A 21,458-nucleotide genomic window follows, 5' to 3' on the forward strand; every position below is an offset into this window, starting at 1 on the left:
TGGGACAGAGCCTTTCCCAGTTCTTTCCTGCCAGCTGGGCTCTCCTGGGACAGCACCACGGTGAGCAGCTCCCCAGAGAGCATCTCCTGCCCTGCCTGTAGGACAGAGCCTCTCTGAGCTCTCCTTGCCTTGAACATCTCAGGAAGTGTCCCAGGCCAGGCTGGATGGGCTTGGAGCAGCCTGGGACAGTGGAAGGTGCCCCTGCCCAGCTGTTCAAGAAATGAATGAAAGATCTTCAAGGGTCTTTCCAGCACCGTTGTGGGATTATCTGCAGTTCTGTGTTTGTTCATGGCAGTAACTCCAGAGTCAGTTCCCAGCAGGCCATGGTGGCACATCTTGGTGCTGCTCAAGTGAGTGACTCTTGGCTCCTCGTTTCTCCTTGCACTTGGTGGCTCAGTTGGAAATTCTGGTTTCTGATGGTACCGGTGGTCTCTGAGCTGGCTTCTGATTCATTGCTGAAACTTGCCCTGGATCCCTGCAGGGGATTTAGAAGCTCTCTGGAAGGGAATGCTCACCCCAGGGCCCTGTGCAGGGAGGTTACCCAAGCCCTGGCTGCCCAGGGAGGGTGTGTGGGATGAGGCTGGCTGTGGGATGAGCTGTGCTTGCTCCTGCAGAGAGGAGATCCCATCCCTGTGTTCCCTTGTGCTGCCTTTGTACCTGCAGGACTGTGCTGGCTGATTCACTGTGAGCCCAGCACAAACGTGTGGGTTTCCTTTCCCTGCCTTGGCCTTCTGTGGGATTAGGGCTGCAGATTGGCTCCCTGCACATCTGGCTGGAGCTGTGAGACCTCCCTGCTTGTGAGCTGTAGGAACATCTGGAATTGTTATCACATTGGGCTGATCTCGCTGGACCCAGTGCTGGCCATGGCAATGGTGCAGGTGAGAGCAGCTGGAGCAGCTCCCTCACTGCCAAAGCTGCTGGATTGGTCAGGGGGGAGGCTGGGACAGGAGGTGGGTGTGCTATGGCTCTGTCTGGGCCAGTGGGATTATTATTATATATTTCTGTATTTTTTTTTAATGAGTGATTTGCTCTGACCATGAACACCCCTCCCTGCTGTACCCTGAGCAGTATTTCCCTGTGGGGGCAGGGCCAGTCCCTCCTGCCCTCTGTCCTGCTGCTCCTGGGGCTGCTGTGTCTCCCAGCACCATTGGCAAACTTCTTTCCAGGAGGTTCTCTGGGCAATTCAGTACTGAACCTCATTCCCAGGCTCTAATCCAGTCTCAGTCATTTCAGAAGAAGTCCTCAGGCATTTTTGCATGTTCCTCTGCTGGTTGGATCTGATGTGTACCTTGTGAGACCCTGGATTTAACCCATGGCTGGGGGGGCGTTGCAAACACCCAAATTGTGCAAAGTCATTACTGCTCAGTTGGGTTTGGATATTGAGGAGTGACAAACAGAGCTGGTGGGGAAACAGAACCTGCTCCATGCTGGTGCCAGTGGCTGGACACAAGGGCAGGGATTGTCCCCTGTGCTGGCCCTGCTGAGGGACCCCAGGGAGTCCTGGGGGCAGCTCTGGGCCCCTCCAGCAGGAGAGCCCTGAAGGGGCTGGAGAGAGTCCAGGGAATGGAGCCGGGCAGGGGCTGCAGAATCCCTGAGGGAGCTGGGCAGGGGCTGCAGAATCCCTGAGGAGCTGGGCAGGGGCTGCAGAATCCCTGAGGAGCTGGAAGGGGCTGCAGAATCCCTGAGGAGCTGGAAGGGGCTGCAGAATCCCTGAGGAGCTGGAAGGGGCTGCAGAATCCCTGAGGAGCTGGGCAGGGGCTGCAGAATCCCTGAGGAGCTGGGCAGGGGCTGCAGAATCCCTGAGGAGCTGGGCAGGTGCTCAGCCTGGAGCAAAGGAGGCTCAGGGGCCCTTGTGGCTCTGCACAGCTCCTGCCAGGAGGGCACAGCCGGGGGGATTTGGGATCTTATCCCAGGGAACAGGGACAGGAGCAGAGGGAACGGCCTCAGGCTGGGCCAGGGCAGCTCAGGGTGGGCAGAGCAGGAATTTCCCCATGGAAAGGGGGTCAGGGATTGGGAGAGACTGCCCGGGGAGGTTTGAGTGCCCATCCCTGGAGGTGTCCCAGGAACACCTGGAGGTGGCACTCAGTGCTCTGGCCTGGAACAAGGAGGGCATTGGGCACAGGGTGGGTTTGATGATCCTGCAGGTCTCTCCCAACCTCAGGGATTTGGGAGCTCAGTGGTGCCTGGAGATGCTGCAGGTGAACCCTGGGCCCTCTGCCTGCCCCCCATCCTCCCCTCTGAGCCAGTGCTGGAACTCACCTCTGGATGGGACTGCACAGCAATTGGGAGACATTTAATTCCTCTTCTTTTTTTGTTCTAGATTCCAGAGATTTGCTAAAGGAATTTCCACAGCCTAAAAACTTGCTCAACAGCGTGATTGGCCGAGCCCTGGGCATTTCCCATGCCAGGGACAAGCTGGTGTACATCCACACTAACGGGCCAAGGAAAAAGGTAATCCTTGCTGCTGGGAGGGTGGGAAGGGAGCCACAGAACTGCTAATCCTGGAAGTAACTTCCCAGAGAAAATCATAGCAGAGTTTTAATTCCACTTAAAAGTTGAGTGATAATCTTTCAAACAAGAAATATTCTCAATTCTTCCTATTTTTCCTGATCTTCATGTGCTTTAAAGGTGTATAAGTGCAGGTGCTGTTCCTCTTTTTATGTGGATATTTTTATTTTAAGTGACTTGCTGTATCTGGCCTTTCTCAGCAGAAGGACACACAGTCTGTTCTTAAAGGTGTCCTACTACCTTAGAAAATTAAGATTTTAAAGCTGTATTTTAGCCCTTAGGACCCCTAGATTTGATTGTAAATTCCAAAGCCTCAAGTCCATTTGTGAGCAGAGGAGTTTCTTTGCAATGGAGGGAGGCTTCTAATAGTATTTAAGAGCAGAATGAAATGCAGCCTCTTTGTTTGTTTGGTAAATGAAGCAGAGGTGTTCCAAGCAAATTCCAGGTTTTCCAGGTAGTTTCAGCTGTCACTGTCAGTGGAGTTCCTGAGGCTCAAATCTGGGTCTGGGCTATGAACTGAGCAGGAATTCTTACCTAATGGTGCTCCATGGTCAAGGCTGTGCCTCCTCCTGTCACAGGAGCTCATTCCAGAGCTGAAAGCCCTTTCCAGCTGAAGTTTAGCTGTAAACTACATTCCAGGAAAAGACTCACTTCTGATGGCTTAACATTTTCCAATAACATTCTGTCTTAAAATTTCCCAGACAGTTTTTATTGCCACATCCTTTCTAAGCATCCCTGGATTTTAGGGGATACATTAGTAATGTTACTTCAGAGTTCTTCATTATTTGTATTTGTTTTTCTTGCTCTTTCTCAAGCAGTAGTGCAGTTTCCCAACCTAAATTTTGGAATACCATAGCCAGTGCCTCCTCCCTAAAATTTGGAGTACCCCAGGCAGTGCCTCATCACTTTAGTTTGTGTAATTGGTTCCCACTCTTGCCAGCACTTAAATAAATTAATGTGGAGAGTAACTTCAGATTAAAACAAAAAACTAAACCAGGAAAATGATAAAGGAGATAAAGGAGCCCTGGGAAAAAATGGAGGTTGGCTCACAAAGAAAAAGCAACCCAGCAAATGTAGACAGAGGACAGGTGAGAGCCTGGAGAGTTCTTGTTGGATGTGAACAGGGGTTTGTGAGCACTTGGCCTTCCTGAGACACCTTTTTTCCCAGCAGGTCTGTGCTTTCCAGGCTGAGCCCGAGGCAAAACCCTCTGTGAGCCAGGTTCAGGGGCAGGAGGGCAGCCAGCCAGGTGCTGGGGAGTGAGGAGCCTGTGCTCCAGCCTTGGGGGATCCACTGCTGCCTTTCATCTGTGCTGCACAAGCAGGAGAGAATCCCCTGGGCATTTCCCTCTTGGAGCCTCGTGGCATCTGCAGGGCTGGGAGCTGAGCGAGCTCTTGATTTGGAGCAGTGCTTTGAGGAGGGCAAAGTTCAGCTCTCAGCATTCTCTGCCTCTGCAGGTTTTCTGTGCTCCCTTGCAGGAGCTGTGGTTCTGCCAGGGTTGGGCTGGAGCTGGGTGCTCCTGTGAGTGCTGGGGTGCCTGGGGGCTGAGGCACTCCTGTGCTGCTTCCATCGCAGGGCGGAAGCAGCTGGGAAGGGGGTGGAGAGGGGATCTGCTCCAGGGCATGCTCTGGCTGCTGCAGTGAGCAGAGGGACAGCCCTGGGATGGAATTGTTCTGTAATGTGCTCCTGGCCTCGTGCTGGACCTCAGCCCTGCAGCTCCTGTGGGGCTGTGGCACCCCTGTGCCCTGTTCAGCCTTTTCCTGCAGAGCTCCTGCAGTGGAGCTTCCCCTGAAGTGACCAAGGCAGTGCTTTGTTCAGTGTTCTTCTGTATTTCTCTTTGCCTGAGGTGCAGTTGGTTCCCCTGGAGGGACCAAGGCAGTGCTTTGTTCAGTGTTCTTCTTTTTGCCTGGAGTGCAGAGATGGGTGGAGTGGGTGTGCTCTGCTGGAGGGGAGAGCTTGCCCAGCTCACCCTGTGGCTCTCCTTGCCTTTCAGAAAGTCACTCTCCATATAAAGTGGCCCAAGAATGTGGAAGTGGAGGGCTATGGGACCAAGAAGATCGACGCGGAGCGGCAGGCGGCGGCTGCGGCGTGCCAGCTCTTCAAGGTGAGCCCTGCTGCTGCTGCCCTGCTGGCCAGGCTCACCCTGCCCTGTGCAGCCAGCCTGGCCTGCTCTTGGGAGCTTTCTCCTTGCCTGGGCACTCCCTTAGTGGGCCCCTCTGGTAGTCAGGGGTAGAGGGTAAACACCTGGGTCTGAATCCATTGAGCTTAAAATCCCACTTGCTGCAGGTAGTCCTGGTCCTTGTTCCTTTTGTCCTGGACCTTAATCAGCTCCTTAACATCTACAGCGAGCAGTTTCCCTCAGGTGGTCACTAACTCCCACTTCTGCCAGCACAGCTGGGTGTGTTTGCAGTTGTAGAACCTTCAGAACCTCCCGTTTCCTCTTCATCAAAGCCAGTGGGGCAATTACATGTAGTAATTTACTATTACTCTACAGTTATGCTTTGTTTGGCACTTATTTATGGCTGGAAATGGGTGTGTGCAGCCAGTATCAAACAGACATAGTAAAACTATAAAGGTCACTCTTGAAGGTGTTTTATAGCTGAGAAAAGATGCAGTTTTATCTCCAGCTCTGCCCCTGGTGGTTCTGTGTTACCTTGAGCGAGTCAGACTGATTTTGGAGTTTCCTGTTAATCTATTCAGTGGGAACAGGGATATCTCTGTGCTCAGGAGAGGATGCTGTGGATGCTCTGGCAGTGAGACAGCTTTTGATTTGCTTGTAGATCACAATGCTCTTTAAGGAAATAGCCAGCCTTCAGAAATTCAGGAGGACAGTGTGAAAACTCAGCTTCTTCAGCTGCTTAAGCTGATCCTCTAATTCTGTGATCAGCAAAACTTGTCTCACTCACTGACTTCATTTCACCTCACTCAGTCAGCATTCACTGGGAATATATCCTGGTTTTATCCTCTGTAGTCCAGTTCCCTGCTTTCTTTCAGACCCTGGAAGTTTTCAAAGGAAGGAAGATACCCTACTGATACATTTTCCCTGGATTTTGGAAATGGCTGAAGTGCATTTTAAAACTTAAACCAAAACCCAACCACCTAAAACCACAGATTGAATATGCAAAGCTTTCTTTGCCAGCTAAACTGGAGCCTGGCTGAAGACCCTTGTGATGAGAGGCCTTGTGTGATCACGGCTATAGAAAGAGCTACAAATGCTGCCTTAAAAAGTCATCAGTTCAAGAAAATTAATAGTGTCTAATTAGTGCAGAGAGTGAATAGAGAGGCTTTGACTAGAACAGCAAGCCAGGTGAAATTTGATGTCTTAGGCACTCCCACAGCACAAAATAATGCAGCTTTTTCTAATACGGGGCCATTAAATGGCCTAAAACTGTAACTTTTAATTATTAAAATTAAAGCTAGAACTTATTGCAGCAGTCTGGTAATTTTGAAATGGTGTGTGCTGCACTCTGGATATGTCTGGAGCTTCCTGCAAGGTTCAGTCCTGAATGGTGATGGTAGGAAAGCTTTTCGTTACTGCAGGTTTGCTCCAGAACCTGACAGGTTAGGGACATTTTCCTGCTGCTTGCACAAAGAACTGTTTCTGGGAAATGGAAGGAGATGAACCATTCCCTGAATTCTCAGCCTGTATTATCCCAGATTATGCCAGTTCAGACTAGCCTTCCCAGAAAGATGCATTTCCTGCTCCCAGGGTGCTTTCAAAACTTGAGTGCTAAATACAGCCAAGAGTTTGGTGGGCCAGGGTTTACTGGGGTTTTACATTCTAAGGAGCTGTGTGGGGCAGAGAGCCGTACCCTGGGAAGGGAGGGAGGGAGGGCAGGGAGCAGATTCCCCTTGGGACAGAGCAGTGGTGGGGGAAGTTCAGATCTCCCGCAGGTGCCTTTCCTCGCTCTGTCTTTGCTGGGGGAAGGATGGGGAAGGATGGGGCCGCTCCTGCCCCATCCCCAGCAGGCTTGGGTGGGTTCCCAGAGCTGCCCTGTCTCCCTGCAGGGCTGGGGCTTGCTGGGCCCTCGGAACGAGCTCTTTGACGCCGCCAAGTACCGGCTGCTGGCCGAGCAGCTGGGCTGTCCCGACGAGCGCTGGTGCTCCGAGGGCAAGTGGCGCTCCAAGTCCGGGCCCTCCCTGGCCGACCTGTCCACCTGCTGGCGCCGCATGGAGCCCGACGACGCCATCCAGCCCATGGAGCAGGGCAGGATGCCCAAAGCCATGAGGAGGGAGGAGCTGGAGGAAGGGGAGCTGGAGGAGGGGGAGCTGGAGGAGGGGGAGCTGGAGGAGGAGGCCATCGATGTCTCGGACTACCTGCCCATGGCGCACCAGGACGCCCGCACCCCCGGCAGGGACGCCAGGTGGGTCTGCCTGGAGTGCTGAGCCAGGGCAGGGGAAGGGAGGGTTATCCTGTGGCTGGGCAGGGCTGGAGATGGGCCAAAGGAATAGCGGGGCAGCCTGGTCTGGTACCTGGCTGCCATCCAGGGAATGCACAGACTTGTTCCCTGCAGCTCTGCCCTCTGGAGACACTGCTGCCAGTCTTGTTACCTGCCTCATTCTTCTGTGCCTCAAGACATTTCCATCCCCAGAAGTGGTGCATGTGCACTTACACCAGGTTTTGACCACCCTGGTTTTGAGGGCAGTGTTAAATCTGCTCCCTTCCATCCCCATAGCTGCCTGCTTGACTTTATGAGCACAGATCTTGGATTTTTAATAGGCAGCAGCAGCAAGATCTGTAAGAGATATGGGTGATGGTGGTTATTTATTATTGAGGATATGGGTGATGGTGGTTATTTCTGTGATGTGATTTTAAATTCAGAATTATTTATTAATTAAATCTGTTTCAATCTGTTTATTCCATCTGGTTTGTAGCCTTGGTGTAAAGGTTTGATCCCTCTGTAGTAGTTGGCTTTGCTGGTCTGGTTGGTTGTGACTGACAGATTTTAGTACCAAGGGACAGCAGGACTCTGCCCATGACCAGAATTACCTGGGCTTTAACAGAACAGTTTCAGAGCTCAGTAGCACTCGTGGAGTGGGCCAGGTCTGAGCACGAGTGGGCATTTGCACATCCAGCTCTGCTTTTGTCCCATGCAGCCGAGGAGGGGGTTCCATTGAAATGACAGACGACAACACTGCCATCCGTGCCCTGACGCAGTTCCCACTTCCCAAAAACCTCCTGGCCCAAGTGATTCAGATTGCAACCTCTTCCTCCACAGTCAAGGTAAGGTGCTGTCTGACCCCTGCCCGGGAGGAAGCTCAGGGGCTCCAACTGGAATCACTTTGGGTGCTTCCTTTGGGCAACAGAGCTGGGGAGAGGAGAAAGATAAAACTAGGCCTAGAGAAGTCAGTGTGAACAGCAAAGGAAAGACTTTGTGGTGAGAGCTGAGGGAATGTCTTAACAGAACCATGAGGAATGTTGCTCCTGAGGCCAGGGCAGTGGAGGAGCTGCTTTCTAAGGTTTCCCTTCCCCATACACCTGCAACAAGCACAAGTTTGTGTTGCCGGGAGCGATGTGTAACTTCTGTGCTGATAGAATCTTTCCACAGCTTCATTCTTGCCCGTATCCGATGATCCTCCTTCCCAGGATGTGTCACCCACCTCCCAGAGCTCGTGTGCTCAGCAGAAAGGAGCTGAGCTCCACCCTGAGGCTCTCAGGATGTTTCCCACAGTTGTCTGCTCTCACTTTGGCTTAGACAGTGCCTTGTGAGCTGGGAGGTGGAGTTCAGTGCTCCGTTAAAAGAAAAATCCAACAAGTCCAGAAAAAAAACCCGCGGTGAAAGGTCAGAGGGGCCACATGAGGATGGCTGAGGTCACTGGGTTGGTCCAGCTGGAGCAGAGCAGACTGAGGGCAGAGCTCAGCAGAGGCTGCAGCTCCTTGTGAAGGACAGCTCCCGTCTCTGCTCCCTCTGACAGGGACAGGATCCAGGGAACAGCTGGAGCTGGGCCAGGGCAGGTTTAGGTTGCAGATCAGGGAAGGGTCTTCCCCAGAGGGCACTGGGCACTGCCCAGGCTCCCCAGGGAACGGGCACAGCCCCAAGGCTGCCAGAGCTCCAGGAGCGTTTGGACACTGCTCCCAGGCACGGGGGGGTTGTTGGGGTGTCTGTGCAGGGCCTGGGCAGGGCTGGCTGGTCCCTGCTGCCCCACAGAGCCCCTGCTGTTCTGCAGGAGTACATGCAGTTCCGCACGGTGGGCACCAAGACCAAGATCTGCAAGCTGACGCTGCGCTGGCCCTGCCCCATGACCTTCGCTGCCAAGGGCCGGCGCAAGGTGGAGGCCGAGAACAAGGCAGCAGCTCTGGCCTGCCAGAAGCTGAAGGTGAGTGCCCCTGGCTGCTGATCCCCTGGGATGTGCCTCTGGACATGGGCTCCTTCTGCCTCACTCACTGGCTTTGAGCCTGCCAGGGGATGCTGGAAATGTCCTGAGCTTTGGCTTGTGTAAGGGGCTAATGCTTAATAAACATCTGTTTCCAAACCTTGGGATTCACAGCGTGCCAGAATCACAGCAAGGGACTCAACAAGAGGGTTTGGCAGTCATGGCTGCTGTTCCTCTGATGGGTCTGTTTGAGACCTTGCAGGTGTAGTATCAGGACAGGTGGTTGGTTCTGGTGTGTCTGGTCCTCTAGAGCTGGGGTCATGTCTGGTTTCTTGCTGTGGCAAGAAAAGCAGGAATTGGTGGGTTTGGGATGGTAGGGAGTTGTCCTGTCCAAACATGAGATCCAAGTGCTCTGTATCCCAGCCCGTGGTGTGAGCAGCCTCAGACCTGATGGTGTTGTTTGCCTGTTCTCTGCAGAGCCTTGGCCTGGTGGACAAGAACAACAACCCCCTGAGCCATGCCATGTACAACATGACTTCCCTGAGGGAGCTGGGGGAGAACCAGAGGAAGCCCTGCCACATCAAAGTCCCTGAGGCCACCCTGCGCAAGATCGAGAACTACCTGAACCACGTAAGGCTCAGCCCCTGAGGATCCCCTGGGCCTGATCCCTTCTCACTTTGGGAATTGGATGTGTCTGACAGCTTCCTGTCAGAATGTTGGAATTCATGGTTTGACCGTTGCCACAAAACCTGATCACTCTCTGCTGCCCTTTGGGGAAGGAACTCTTCCTGAGCAGGGACCTTCCCTTTTGGAAGACTGGGATTCTTAAGGTTGAATCCAAAAGATGTGATTGATTAAAAGTTCAGCAACTTTCATCCCATGAACATCTGGGCCAATGCTTTGATTTGTGTTCTAGGCAATTCCTGACCTCTTGCTCCTTGTAGTTCTTCCTGTGGGATGCGGACTTCAGCTTTTTCTTTTGCCAAGACAGAATATTTCTGGCTTAGCCAAAAGCTTGTGTTTTGCTTAAGTTATGTGTCTGGGTGGTGGTGTAACTTGATAGTTTCCAAAAGTTGTCTTTGAAGGGCTGTTGCATTGCATTGCTGAAGTTACTGGTCTGTGCCTGTCAGTTCAAGCAGCAGCACTAATACCCCTCCTAAAATAGGGAACGCAGCAAGGAGCAGCCCAAATTAGTTCTCACTTTAAATAACCTCAGTTCAGAACAACACTGAGTTACCTAAGATCTGGGGAGACCTTGGCAGAGCCTTGGCCTAGCCAGACTGGCTGAGTCTGTTCCAGGCATTTGTTCCTTTCTGTCCTTCCGAGGACCTGCACTAACCTTGCTGTCCTTGCCTGCTTCCTCCCCCAGTACCCCGTGGACATCAGGGAGTCCAGGCCCCGCATTGCCGACGACATGATGAACCTGACCAAGGAGTCCGGTGCCATCAGCGACGCCATCACGGGGAAGACCTACATCCCCATGCTGGAAGCAGAGGAAGTGCGCCTTAGCCAGAACCTGCTGGCCCTCTGGAAAAGGAGAGGAGCCTCCTGGCAGGAGAGCCACCCGCTGCCGGTAGACCCCCACAAGGACACCATCCTGTCAGCCATCGAGCAGAACCCCGTGGTGGTGATCGCGGGGGACACGGGCTGCGGGAAGACCACGCGGATCCCGCAGCTGCTGCTGGAGCACTACATCCTGGAGGGCCGCGGCGCGCGCTGCAACGTGGTCATCACGCAGCCGCGCCGCATCAGCGCCATCTCGGTGGCGCAGCGCGTGGCGCAGGAGCTGGGGCCCAACATGAGGAAGAACGTGGGCTACCAGGTGCGGCTGGAGAGCAAGCCCCCTGCCCGGGGAGGGGCCCTGCTCTTCTGCACCGTGGGCATCCTGCTCAGGAAGCTGCAGGGCAACCCCAGCCTGGAGGGCGTCAGCCACGTGGTGGTGGACGAGGTGCACGAGCGGGACGTGAACACGGATTTCCTGCTCATCCTGCTCAAAGGCATCCAGAAGCTGAACCCCGACCTGCGCCTGGTGCTCATGAGCGCCACGGGCGACAACCAGCGCTTCTCGCACTACTTTGGGGACTGTCCCGTGGTCAAGGTGCCGGGCTTCATGTACCCGGTGAAGGAATACTACCTGGAGGAGATCCTGGCCAAGCTGGGCCGGCACCGGCACCGGCACTACGAGATCAAGGTGGGTGTGCAGCGAGGGGGGCTGTCCCCATGGATGGGACACCGGCTTCTGGCCTGTCAGCGGGGGGACACTCCGGGCCTGGGACTGCTCCTGCTTCCCTGTGGCTGTTGGACATTTGCTTAGCTTTAACTCCATGCCAGTCCTCCTGAGGTGAAGTCAGCTTAGTAGAACCCCAGAGTATTTTGATTAAATTATGCATAAAGATGACTTTGCATTGGGGTCAAGTTGCTTTTGTCTCCCTTTAATGGGAAGTTTGATGTTTGAGTAGGCTGAGAGCTCATTGCTGTGTGTACATAGCCACAGAGTTGAATGTTTGCACACCCTAGGCAAGCTTGGCCCAGGACTGGGATGGTTGTGGCTTCCAGCACTGTTACCTCAGTGCTCACCGTCCTGCATGACTGAATCCCTGACTGCTGCTTTTTGCAGCTGCTCTGGCCCTCTGGAAAATGCCCTCCAGACGTGTGCAGTGCTCTGGGTAATCCTACACCAGTGATGGGTCATGGCGTCACACAGTCAGAGGTTGGCCAGCGTCTGGGTCTCCAGACGTTTTCTGGTCCAACCAGCTGGTCTGGAGTTTGTCAGCTCATTTTTCCAGCCTGGAGAGATCCCTCCCTGTGGCTGAGCAAGTGTCTGGAGTATCAGCCACCTCTCCCAGTCCTGGATCATCAGCAAACTTGCTTGGGGTATCCCATTGCCCCCAGGGCATTCTTCCTGTTTCTGTTGTGGCAGGGATTTTATCTGAGCTTTAATAGTCTGTTCCAAATTCCTGAGAGCTACAGAAGCTCCTGCTCAGAGCCTGATGCATTTGAACTCCCAGGTGCATGTGGCAGTTTTGTCCACAAAAGTCTCGTGGCAGTTCTGTTGCTTGTGAGTGCTGTTCAGCAGAGGTGCACAGATCTGGACATTGGGAAGGGACTGTGCATTCTCTCTGCACAGCCGGGACACTGGCAACCCTTGTGACCAGAGCAGGCTGCAGATGGAGCCCAGAGCAGGCTCCTGGCTCCAGGTCCTGGGCAGGCTGTCCAAACGAGGCCTTGCTGCCTGCAGAGGGTGCTGTGAGTGCCCCTGTGCTGTGCTGACGCCCCCTGAGCCCCTGTCCTGTCCTTCCCAGCAATCTGATGATGAGTGTGTCCTGGACCTTGACCTGATCACCGACCTCGTGCTGCAGATCGATGCCCACGGAGAGCCAGGTGGGTCCTGCCTCGCCCTGAGCTCTTCCTCTGCTGGGGGGAAGGAAAGGGAGCCCCTCCAGAGCCTTTGCAGAGACACCACAATGTGAGCCTTTAGCTAAGACAGGATTATAGGAAATCAGGGCAACCCCGACAAATGGAGTAATGACGAGGAGGACTTTATTGATATCAGAAGGTTAATTAATTACTCTGTTATATTAATTAATTACTTTATTATATTATATTATATTATTTTATACTATATTACAGTGAATCTGTGTAAGTGTTTAACTCTACTGGCTAGAATTTTGTGACTGTCTCTTGACCAACAGTCTGGATACGCACTTGGCCCTGATAGGCCAAGGAAACAAAACACTATCACTTTGGGTAAACAATCTCTATATTGCATTCTACTTTGGCACAACACAGGTGCAGTAAATGAGATGAGAATTGTTTTCTCTCTTTCTCTGAAGTTCCTCGCTGTGCTTCCTAGAAAATGTCCTTAAGAAGTTGTGCTTTGCTTTTCTCTGTAAAGAGAAATGTAGCTGCACAGGGTTGGACTCCTCAGTGTCCTGGGCAGCTGTTCCAAGCTGTGCTCTAGCACTGGGAACCTTGTGCTGCATAATTACCTTTTCTGTTGGAGCCCCATCCCTGTCAAATACCCTTGCCTGGACATGATGTGTTTGGGAACAAGGCAGGACTCTCAGGTGACTTGAAGAGATTTAAGTGTTTCAAAGCTCGTGGGTATTCACTGTCAGACTCGAGGTAGCCTGGTAGCTTTCTGCCCCAGGAATGTGTGTCTCCAGCTGGGGAAGAGCACTTGGATTTAGAGGCTGTGAGTTCTTAGCTGCTGTGTGTTGCAGGTGGGATCCTGTGCTTCCTCCCTGGCTGGCAGGAGATCAAAGGGGTGCAGCAGCGGCTGCTGGAGATGCTGGGCTCGCAGAACAGCCGCTACCTCGTCTTGCCAGGTGAGAGGGCAGGGCCAGCCCCTTCTTCCCAGGGTTCGGGACAGTCTGGGCCACTTGGCTTCATGTGCCCCTGCAGTTTTGCTCTGCTGCAGAGCCGGTGAGCTTTGATGTCCCAGCTGTGTGATGGTGTGTGGTAAGTGTGAGTAACTCCTCCTAGCAGAGGCTGAGTAACTCCTGCGTATGATCAAAGAGAGTGGCTTCCCATTTGCCTCCAGCAATTTGGAATTAGGCAAGGGGAAAGCAGCTCAGTTCTGCACTGCTGTAGCTGCCTGCTGAGCCTGCCCAGGAAAGATCTCAGGACCTGTTCTGTGGGATGCAGGTGGACTCTGGAGCTGAGCTTTGATCAGTGAATTTAACATTCCTTGCCCCAGGAGGAAATTTACAACAAAAGCTAGCTTTGCTCCGCAAAGCTCTTAAGGGTTTTGGTATTTTTTTGGGTTGTTTTGGGCAGCTCTGCCTATTCAGTGTCAAACCAGGCCCGGCAGGAGCAGAGCTTGGAGCAGCTGGGCTGTTAATGAGTGCAGGTGTAGTTTGGTGGAAGGTGCCTGCTGTCCTCTGCCCTGCTGTGCTCTGCCAGGAATTCCTGTGTGGTGCTGAGCTGTGGCAAGGATACAGGACAGCCATGGGCCCTCCACGAGAACCCCTTCTGACAGAATGGGCCCATGGGCAGTGAGAATCCCTGCCCCAAGGGACTTTGAGGAGGGGCAGCTGCAGAACTGGACTGTGGGAGGGAGTGGGATTTCTGCCAGGGATATTCCTGGGGTGCCACCAGGCTCTGGGACAGGAGGTGAGCAGAGCTCCTGCTGCTGCTGAGCACAGGTTGAAGCTACGGAAGTGAGGCCTTCCCAAATGACTTGTGGGAAGTTTTTCCTGGGGTCTGGCTGGCAGGAAGCTGCTGGCTGTGCCCGCTGGCAGCTGGTGTCCCCATTTCTGAGAGAGGTGACAGTACAAGGAGAGGCTCAGCTGGGCGGGTGTGACTGTGGTTTGGTTTCCCAGTGCACTCCAACATCCCCATGATGGACCAGCAGAACATCTTCCAGAGGCCTCCACCAGGTGTCAGGAAGATCGTCCTGGCCACCAACATCGCGGAGACCTCCATCACCATCAACGACATCGTGCACGTGGTGGACAGCGGCACGCACAAGGAGGAGCGCTACGACCTCAAGACCAAGGTACTGCTGCCGTGCTGCCCCTGCCCCCCTGGGACACACACTCTGCAGCACAGGGCTGTGCTCAGAGCAGGATCTGAGTGCCAGTAATGGCATGATGGAGCTGCTTCCCATTCGGCCCCTGGGGCACAGGCGTTGTGTTGTTTATGGAGAATGACTCCTCGTCAGCATTTGCTGTGTTCAAGCTCTGGGCCAGGCTCCCCATCAAATTCTGAGTTTTTTTCCAACAAATTTAAGGCAAATCCTACCTCCTTCTCAACTCTTTTACTATAGAGCACCGTAGGTTCTCTGTTTTGCTTTCAACTTTTTTCTATGATTTCATCAAAAACCTCTTGCTGGCCCTCTCAGGGCAGCCCTGACCTGTTAGACCCTGCTCTTGTTTGCAGTTCTCCTGGCCCAGTCCCTGTTCCTCACCTTTCTGAGGGGGATCTGCTGCCCCCTGGCCTGTTCCTGGCAGTGCTGGGCCCTGAGCCTGGGAAAGGCTCTTGTTTGTACACCTTAGCAACAAAGTGAAGGCAACTGTGCTGCTGTTGCTGTTGGGAAAAGGAATTGTGGCACCATCCCTCTGCCCCTGTTGTAGAACATCATCTCCCAGGGCTGTTCACACCTTGGAGCAGTTCTGGTTTAAACCCAGCCCTTTGGTGTTTGCCCAGTTTTATCCCAGTTCAGAATGCAGACCCCGAGGCAGGGCTGGGATGGGATGGGGAGCCCCGGGATGGGACAGGGACAAGTGTCCAGCAGGTGGCATCTGAGTCCCATCCATGCAGCCAAGCTGCTGCTGGACAGAGATCAGCACTGCATGAGGCAGGAGAGTGGGAAAGGCTTCCCTGGCCCTTTGGGACCATTCATCAGTTGTGAGAGTCTGAGTTCTCTTGGCTGGGTGGAAAGATGGAAAAGGGAGGGACTTTGGGTATGGGCCTGGAGTGACAGGACAAGAGGGAATGGCTTCCACTGCCAGAGGGCAGGGTTAGATGCGATACTGGGAAGGAATCCTTGGCTGTGAGGGTGGGGAGGGGCTGGGATGGATTTTCCAGAGCAGCTGTGGCTGCCCCTGGATCCCTGGCAGTGCCCAAGGCCAGGCTGGACAGGGCTTGGAGCAGCCCGGGACAGTGGGAGGTGTCCCTGCCATGGCAGGGCACAACAGGATGGGCTTTAAGGTCCCTTCCAGCCCAGAGCAGGCTGGGGTTCCGTGCTGTGAGCAGGTGAGCTGTGGGAGGGCTCACCCTCTGCTGTCCCCACAGGTGTCCTGCCTGGAGACCGTGTGGGTGTCCAAGTCCAACGTGGTGCAGCGGCGCGGGCGCGCCGGGCGCTGCCAGTCGGGCTTTGCCTACCACCTGTTCCCGCGCAGCCGCCTGGACAAGATGCCCACGTACCAGGTGCCCGAGATCCTGCGCACGCCCCTGGAGAACCTGGTGGTGCAGGCCAAGATCCACATGCCAGAGAAAACGGTGAGCAGGCCCTGGCTGCGGGCACTGAGAGGGTTTGTGGAGCCCCAGGGGCAGGAGTGGGCAGAACCCAGAGTGCTGATGGCTTGAGTTTGTGCTTTGCTCAACATGGTGCTGTCCAGGGAAGTTCAGAGCAGGAAATCTCCCTGAGATCACAGAATGTGTCTGGAAGCTTGAAGGAATGGAGAGGGCTGACTCATATCCCTGGAGGCAGACAAAGAGGGAATTGTGCTGCAGTCTGGGTTCCTGAGGGCTCTCACAGCTGTATGGGAAACTGGCTCACTTTTCCCCTCTTCCCTTCCCCTGCTATGTTGCAGGCAGTTGAATTTCTCTCCAAGGCTCTGGACAGCCCTGACATCAAAGCTGTGGATGAAGCTGTGATCTTGCTGCAGGAGATTGGTGAGTTAATTCTGTGTCCTGGAAAAATGTTTGCTGTCTCGGCATGGGAATAGGACTTGGCTGCTGTGGGGCAGACTGGGCAGGATTGTCCTGGATGGGAATAGCAGTTGACAGTGACTTTCCCAAACCACATACCCTGTGCTGTTTTATTTCCCACACTACTTTGCTTAGAAATTGGGGATAACTTTCCAAGGTTTAAAAAATAAAGCGGAGGCTACAGAAGGAAGTGGTGATGTGGAGTTCAGAGGTGGGTGACAGAAGGAAAGGAAGTGGTGATCTCGAGTTCAGGGCTGGGGGAGAGAAGGAAGGGAAGTGGTGATCTGGAGTTCAGAGCTGGGCCTCGTGGATTGTCCTGTGGCTGTTTCTATGTCCTGAGCTCAGTGAGACCTCGGGGGTTCTGGGTGCTTACTGCAGGCCCCTGTGCCTCTTCTGGAGGTCACCCCAAGTCTTCCCAGCCCTGGCAGTTCCCCATCCCCAGTTTTGGCTGAGCTGATGGATGTGCCACGTGGGTGTCTCTCCGGCAGGAGTGCTGGACCAGCGGGAAGCGCTGACCACCCTGGGCAAGCGCCTGGCGCAGATCTCCACGGACCCTCGGCTGGCCAAGGCCATCGTGCTGGCCTCCATCTACCGCTGCCTGCACCCGCTGCTGGTCATCGTGTCGTGCCTGACGCGGGACCCCTTCAGCAGCAGCCTGCAGAACCGCGCCGAGGTGGACAAGGTGAGGAGCGGCCCCCCGGCACGGGGGCGCGGCTGGCGCGGGGGCTGCCCGTGGCTCAGCCGTGTCCCTGTCCCAGGCCAAGGCCGTGCTGAGCCGGGAGAGCGGCAGCGACCACCTGGCCTTCGTGCGGGCGGTGGCGGGCTGGGAGGAGGTGCTGCGGCGCAGGGACAGCCGCGCCAGGGACAACTACCTGCAGGACTACTACCTGTACGGGCCCAGCCTGCGCTTCATCAACGGTGAGTTCTGAGCCACCCTGCCCCTCCCTGGCCCGGGCGGGTGCTGTGCAGGGAGGGACACGGGGCACAAATGGGCTGTTCTGGGCTGGTGACTGTGGGACCAGGCGGGGGCTGGCTTTGGCCCAGGACAGGGCTCCTGTCCCAGCCCGGGCTGGTGCTGCCCTGCTCGGGTGACTCATTCCGTGGGGGAAAGGAGAGGGTGAATCTCATCGCTGGGGCTGTCTCCTCCCTCCAGGCCTTGTCAAGCAGTTCTCTGAGAACCTCTATGAAGCCTTCCTGGTGTCATCCCCGTCTGACTGTACCATGCCCTCGTCCGTGTGCAACCAGTACAGTGAGGAGGAGGAACTGGTCAAGGGTGTCCTCATGGCTGGGCTCTACCCCAACCTCATCCAGGTACTGCACTGCCATTGCTCTCTGGGGATGGCTGTCACAGCAGGTGGCACTGAAGTGCTGAGGTGCCAGAGAAGCTTCTGCTCTCTTGGGAGTGAGTGTCCAAGCCAGGCATCCTGCTCTGGGCTCCGGCCTGTGCTCCAGTGCTGTCCCTGATCCCCATTCACAAGGAGTGGCCGCCCCAGCTTGCGTTAGGTCCATGTTTAGGTTCTCATCGCTGGGTTTGGGAGCCATTGAAGTGGCATTTTTCTCCTGTTTGCTGCCTGAGGTGGCATCTTCCTCCTTGTGTTGTCTGTGGTGGCACTGGGTGACTGCCAGGTGTGGTCACCCCAAGAACATTCCACTAACCCCTGGAGATCCTGGGAGTGCAGGGACATCATCCCCCTCCCCCTGTCAGAGGGGGGCTGTGGCTCTCAGGGCTGGCGCAGGTGTGTGACAGTCCCCTCCCGTGGCAGGTGAGACAAGGCAAGGTGACACGCCAGGGGAAGTTCAAGCCCAACAGTTACGCGTACCGGACCAAGGCCGGCACCGTGCTGCTGCACAAGTCCACCATCAACAGGTGGGTGATGGGGAGGGGTCCCGCGGGGCAGCGGCTGTGCCAGGGCCTGGCCAGGCTGACAGAGCTGCTCCTGCAGGGAGGCGTCCAAGCTCTACAGCCGCTGGCTCACCTACTTCATGGCCGTCAAGTCCAACGGCGGCGTCTTCGTGCGCGACTCGTCGCAGGTGCACCCGCTGGCCGTGCTGCTCATGACTGACACTGACATCCACGTGCGAGGTGAGTGCTCGGGTGCCCAGCCTGCTGCAGCTGCTCCCTGGGCCCAGTTCCTGCTTCCCAACGCTCTCGGGCTGGTCATGCATTGGTGGCAGGGCCATAGAGGCGATGGTTTATGAGCTGTTCCCAGCTGCTGCTCTGCAGGGAGACAAAGCCAGCCTTGGCAGGCTGAGCCTGATCATCCTGGGGGAAGGAGCTGAGCTGGCAGGATCCCACTTGTCCCTGGGGATGTGTCTGTTCAGCCTGTGGGGTTTTGGCAGTGCTGTAGTCGGTCTCTAGCCCATGAGCACAGTAGGGCTATGCCATCAGTCACCTCCTGTGGGAAAGCAGGAGGATCCCAGTGTGTGCTCAGAGCTGCCTGGCTTTTGTGGAGCTGTCAGCCCAGACCGGCTCGAAGGAGTGTGGGGAGGAGCTGCCTCGGGGGCAGCAGAGGAGCCCCAGCAGCCCCGTTTTCCCCTCACACGCTCTCCTCCCCCCAAGATGACGGCTGGCGAGCGACGGTGTCCCTGACGGACAGCGACCTGCTGGTGCTGGAGGGGGACTCCTACACCATCCGCCTGCTGCGCGACTTCCGCGTGTCCCTCTCCAAGATGGTGGAGACGTGCCTGTGCTACGAGATGGCCGCGATCCCCGGGGACCTGCACCACCAGCACAGCCAACTGCTCGACATCCTGGTGGATCTGCTCAAGGGCCCTCCCGGCAGCTTCGGCTCGTAGGCAGAGCTGCAGCCTCGTGTGGGGACTTGTAATTTGTATAAAGATGTTCACAAATGTTTATTTAAATAAAGTTCTATTTATCCCTTGTGAAGTCATCTCTCTCCATCCTAGAAGATTAATGTTGTCTGAATCTCCTGCTGTCGGCTCCGTGCATGGTCACCGTGTGGGAAGAGCAGCGCAGTCCCGCCGGGAATGGACTGGGAGTGCCGACGGACCCCGGCTCGTGGACGCCCACCCGCCTCCTCCGCCCGTCCCTGACTGGGAGCAAGGCCACGGCTGCTGCGGGCCCTCCTCTGCCCCCTCCCCACGGGGCCAGAGCTGCTCCGGGCCCAAGAGGAGCACGGATGTCCCGGCTGTGCCAGGATGGTGGATGCAGCAGCTCCGGCAGGGAGGGGATCGCTCATTGTTGTCTCTCCGCTCTCCGCATGGAGGAAGCCCCGAAAGCGCCGGATGGAGAGGAATTCCACGCGGGATCCGAGGGGCCCTGCCAGCCCCGGCACAGTCGTGGCGTCTGAGTGTGAGATGTGACTCGTCCTTCCCAACCTGCCTGTACTTCTCGTCCTCTTGCGTTGTTCCTATGATTTTTTTTTAAATTCCTGTTCTCCCCACGTGGAGGAGGCCGGATCCCTGTCCCTTGTGCAACACAGGACGTGATTGTAGCTGCCAGGCTGCCTGTGAGCGCCGCTCCTGCGGGAAGCCAGGAGCAGAGGCACAAAACCATTTGTTTTCTATGAACAGGGACCATATTTCTGTGGAAGGAGGATTGCGACAGGCACAGCACTCACTGAGGAATCTGGAGTTTAATCCCAGCTTTGCCTTGGATTCTCTGTCCGAAGAAGACAGTGACCTACCTCACAGGGCTGTTGTGAGGGTCGGGGTTTGTAATGGGAGCCCTCGGGCCCAGGGCTGTGCCCCCAGGCCCGGGCTCCTTTCTTTTTATTCCCATTTCTTACGCTCTTTGTACCTGCAGCCGGGAATGGGAGCGAGGCCGTTTCCATGGCACAGGGGCTCCTGCCCCGGGGCCACCCTTTGGTTCTCCCAGTTCTACCATTTACGTTCCTGCTCATGGGCTTTAGGGCACCGTGGCTGTGCCAGCACAAGGCCCGGGGGGCCCTTCCCAGGCCCCGCTGCCCCCGGCCGAGGGGGGCCCTTGGAGTCCTGCAGCCTGGGGTCACTCCAAACTGCTCATCTTCATTTCACTTGCTTGAGGTTGTCACTATTATTTGACCAGTGTTTGTTTCTTTTGGCCTGTATAATGGGCAGTATGGTTTTCCCTTCCAGCAGGTTTAAAAAAAAAAGAAAAAAAATACAAAAAAAAAAAAAGACTAAGCTATTGTCTAAATGGTTCCGAACTAGTGTGATATTGGGATACTTCCGTGGCTGTTATGTGATACTGGATCTTTTTACAACATAGATAAAGACAATAAAAAGGGATAGAGTAGGAACTGCCTCTGTCCTCTTCATTCTTTTTTTCCTTTTTTTCCTTTTTTTTTCCCCTGCAAAGGTTGGAATTTTGTGCTTTTCCCTGGGTAGGGAAGAGCAGCAACAGCTGCCTCTCTGCTGGGAGAGGTGCAGAGCTGCCCTGGGGCAGTGAGGGGCTGCAGGGCCATGCTGTGCCCCCATGCCAACCCCAGCCACACTGAGGGGATAGGGGGCTGGCACTGAGGGAGGGCGGCTGGGGGGACACGTCCTGGTGCTGCTGGTGCCTGGAGAAACCAGCCCAGCGTGTGCCAGAGGTGCCCACGCGTGAGGAGGCCAACCCAGGCTGTCCTAGAGCTGTCCACGCGTGAGGAGGCCAAGCCAGGCTGTCCCAGTGCTCCCGAGTGTGAGGAGGCCAGCCCAGGCTGTCCCAGTGCTCCCGTGGCTGGGGCAGCTGAGGGTCAATGGGGCTGAGGCTGTTTCCACAGCAGTGCTCAAAGAGGGCACAGGAGCAGCTGCTCCAGGCACGGGGACCTGCAATTTGGGTCACAATCCTGTTTAGGGTCTCAGGTCACGTCCAAGCCAGGATGGGAAACCTTTATCTGTGTGAGTGGCCGGGGGCACCTCCTGGTACCTCTGGCTGTGCCAGCTGTGCCGTGGGCACTGAGGCTCCCACAGGGCCCATGTCGCCCAAAGCCCTGTCCCCTCTGAGCCCAGGCTTGCGGAGCAAAGCCAGGGATGGGAGTTCTCCTGTGGCTGAAATCAAACACCCAAGTTCCTTCAGCCCCTTCCTTTGACATCCCCACATCAGGGAGCCCCAGGCTGTGCCGGTGCCCCCCGCCCAGCCCTCCCGCCCCACAGATCCACAGCAGCCTGAGAAGGAACATCTAGAAGCTTTATTTCAACCCTTTACAATAGTAAGAATCACAACATCAAGTCAGGAAATGTTGCTAAGGAGACGACGCTCGTACAGCCCCCGGGGTGGGGAGACACAAAGGCAGAAGCAACCGCTGGGCTCCCCCCTGAGCTGCTGCCTCACACCGAG

General features: G+C 55.4%; 1 protein-coding gene across 3 annotated transcripts in view; it reads left to right on the plus strand.

Annotated features, from left to right (window-relative positions):
• The window catches only part of DHX30 (DExH-box helicase 30), a 32,087-nt gene extending 11,648 nt beyond the window's left edge, over nt 1-20,439 (plus strand). For all 3 annotated transcript variants that reach the window (XM_059490537.1, XM_059490399.1, XM_059490473.1), the window contains 18 exons: nt 2,321-2,451; nt 4,500-4,610; nt 6,515-6,870; nt 7,604-7,730; nt 8,675-8,824; nt 9,299-9,451; nt 10,191-11,012; nt 12,124-12,202; nt 13,045-13,149; nt 14,146-14,321; nt 15,560-15,766; nt 16,081-16,162; nt 16,687-16,880; nt 16,957-17,116; nt 17,352-17,509; nt 17,962-18,065; nt 18,142-18,281; nt 18,759-20,439. In XM_059490537.1, the coding sequence (XP_059346520.1) occupies nt 2,321-2,451; nt 4,500-4,610; nt 6,515-6,870; nt 7,604-7,730; nt 8,675-8,824; nt 9,299-9,451; nt 10,191-11,012; nt 12,124-12,202; nt 13,045-13,149; nt 14,146-14,321; nt 15,560-15,766; nt 16,081-16,162; nt 16,687-16,880; nt 16,957-17,116; nt 17,352-17,509; nt 17,962-18,065; nt 18,142-18,281; nt 18,759-18,994 (3,491 nt within the window). In that variant the 3' untranslated portion in view covers nt 18,995-20,439. The remainder of the gene's footprint in view (nt 1-2,320; nt 2,452-4,499; nt 4,611-6,514; nt 6,871-7,603; nt 7,731-8,674; nt 8,825-9,298; nt 9,452-10,190; nt 11,013-12,123; nt 12,203-13,044; nt 13,150-14,145; nt 14,322-15,559; nt 15,767-16,080; nt 16,163-16,686; nt 16,881-16,956; nt 17,117-17,351; nt 17,510-17,961; nt 18,066-18,141; nt 18,282-18,758) is intronic.
• Nucleotides 20,440-21,458: the final 1,019 nt, after the last annotated feature.

The sequence above is a fragment of the Ammospiza nelsoni genome, chromosome 1 (genome assembly GCF_027579445.1).
Source record: "Ammospiza nelsoni isolate bAmmNel1 chromosome 1, bAmmNel1.pri, whole genome shotgun sequence".
In the NCBI taxonomy this organism is placed as follows: Eukaryota; Metazoa; Chordata; class Aves; order Passeriformes; family Passerellidae; genus Ammospiza; species Ammospiza nelsoni.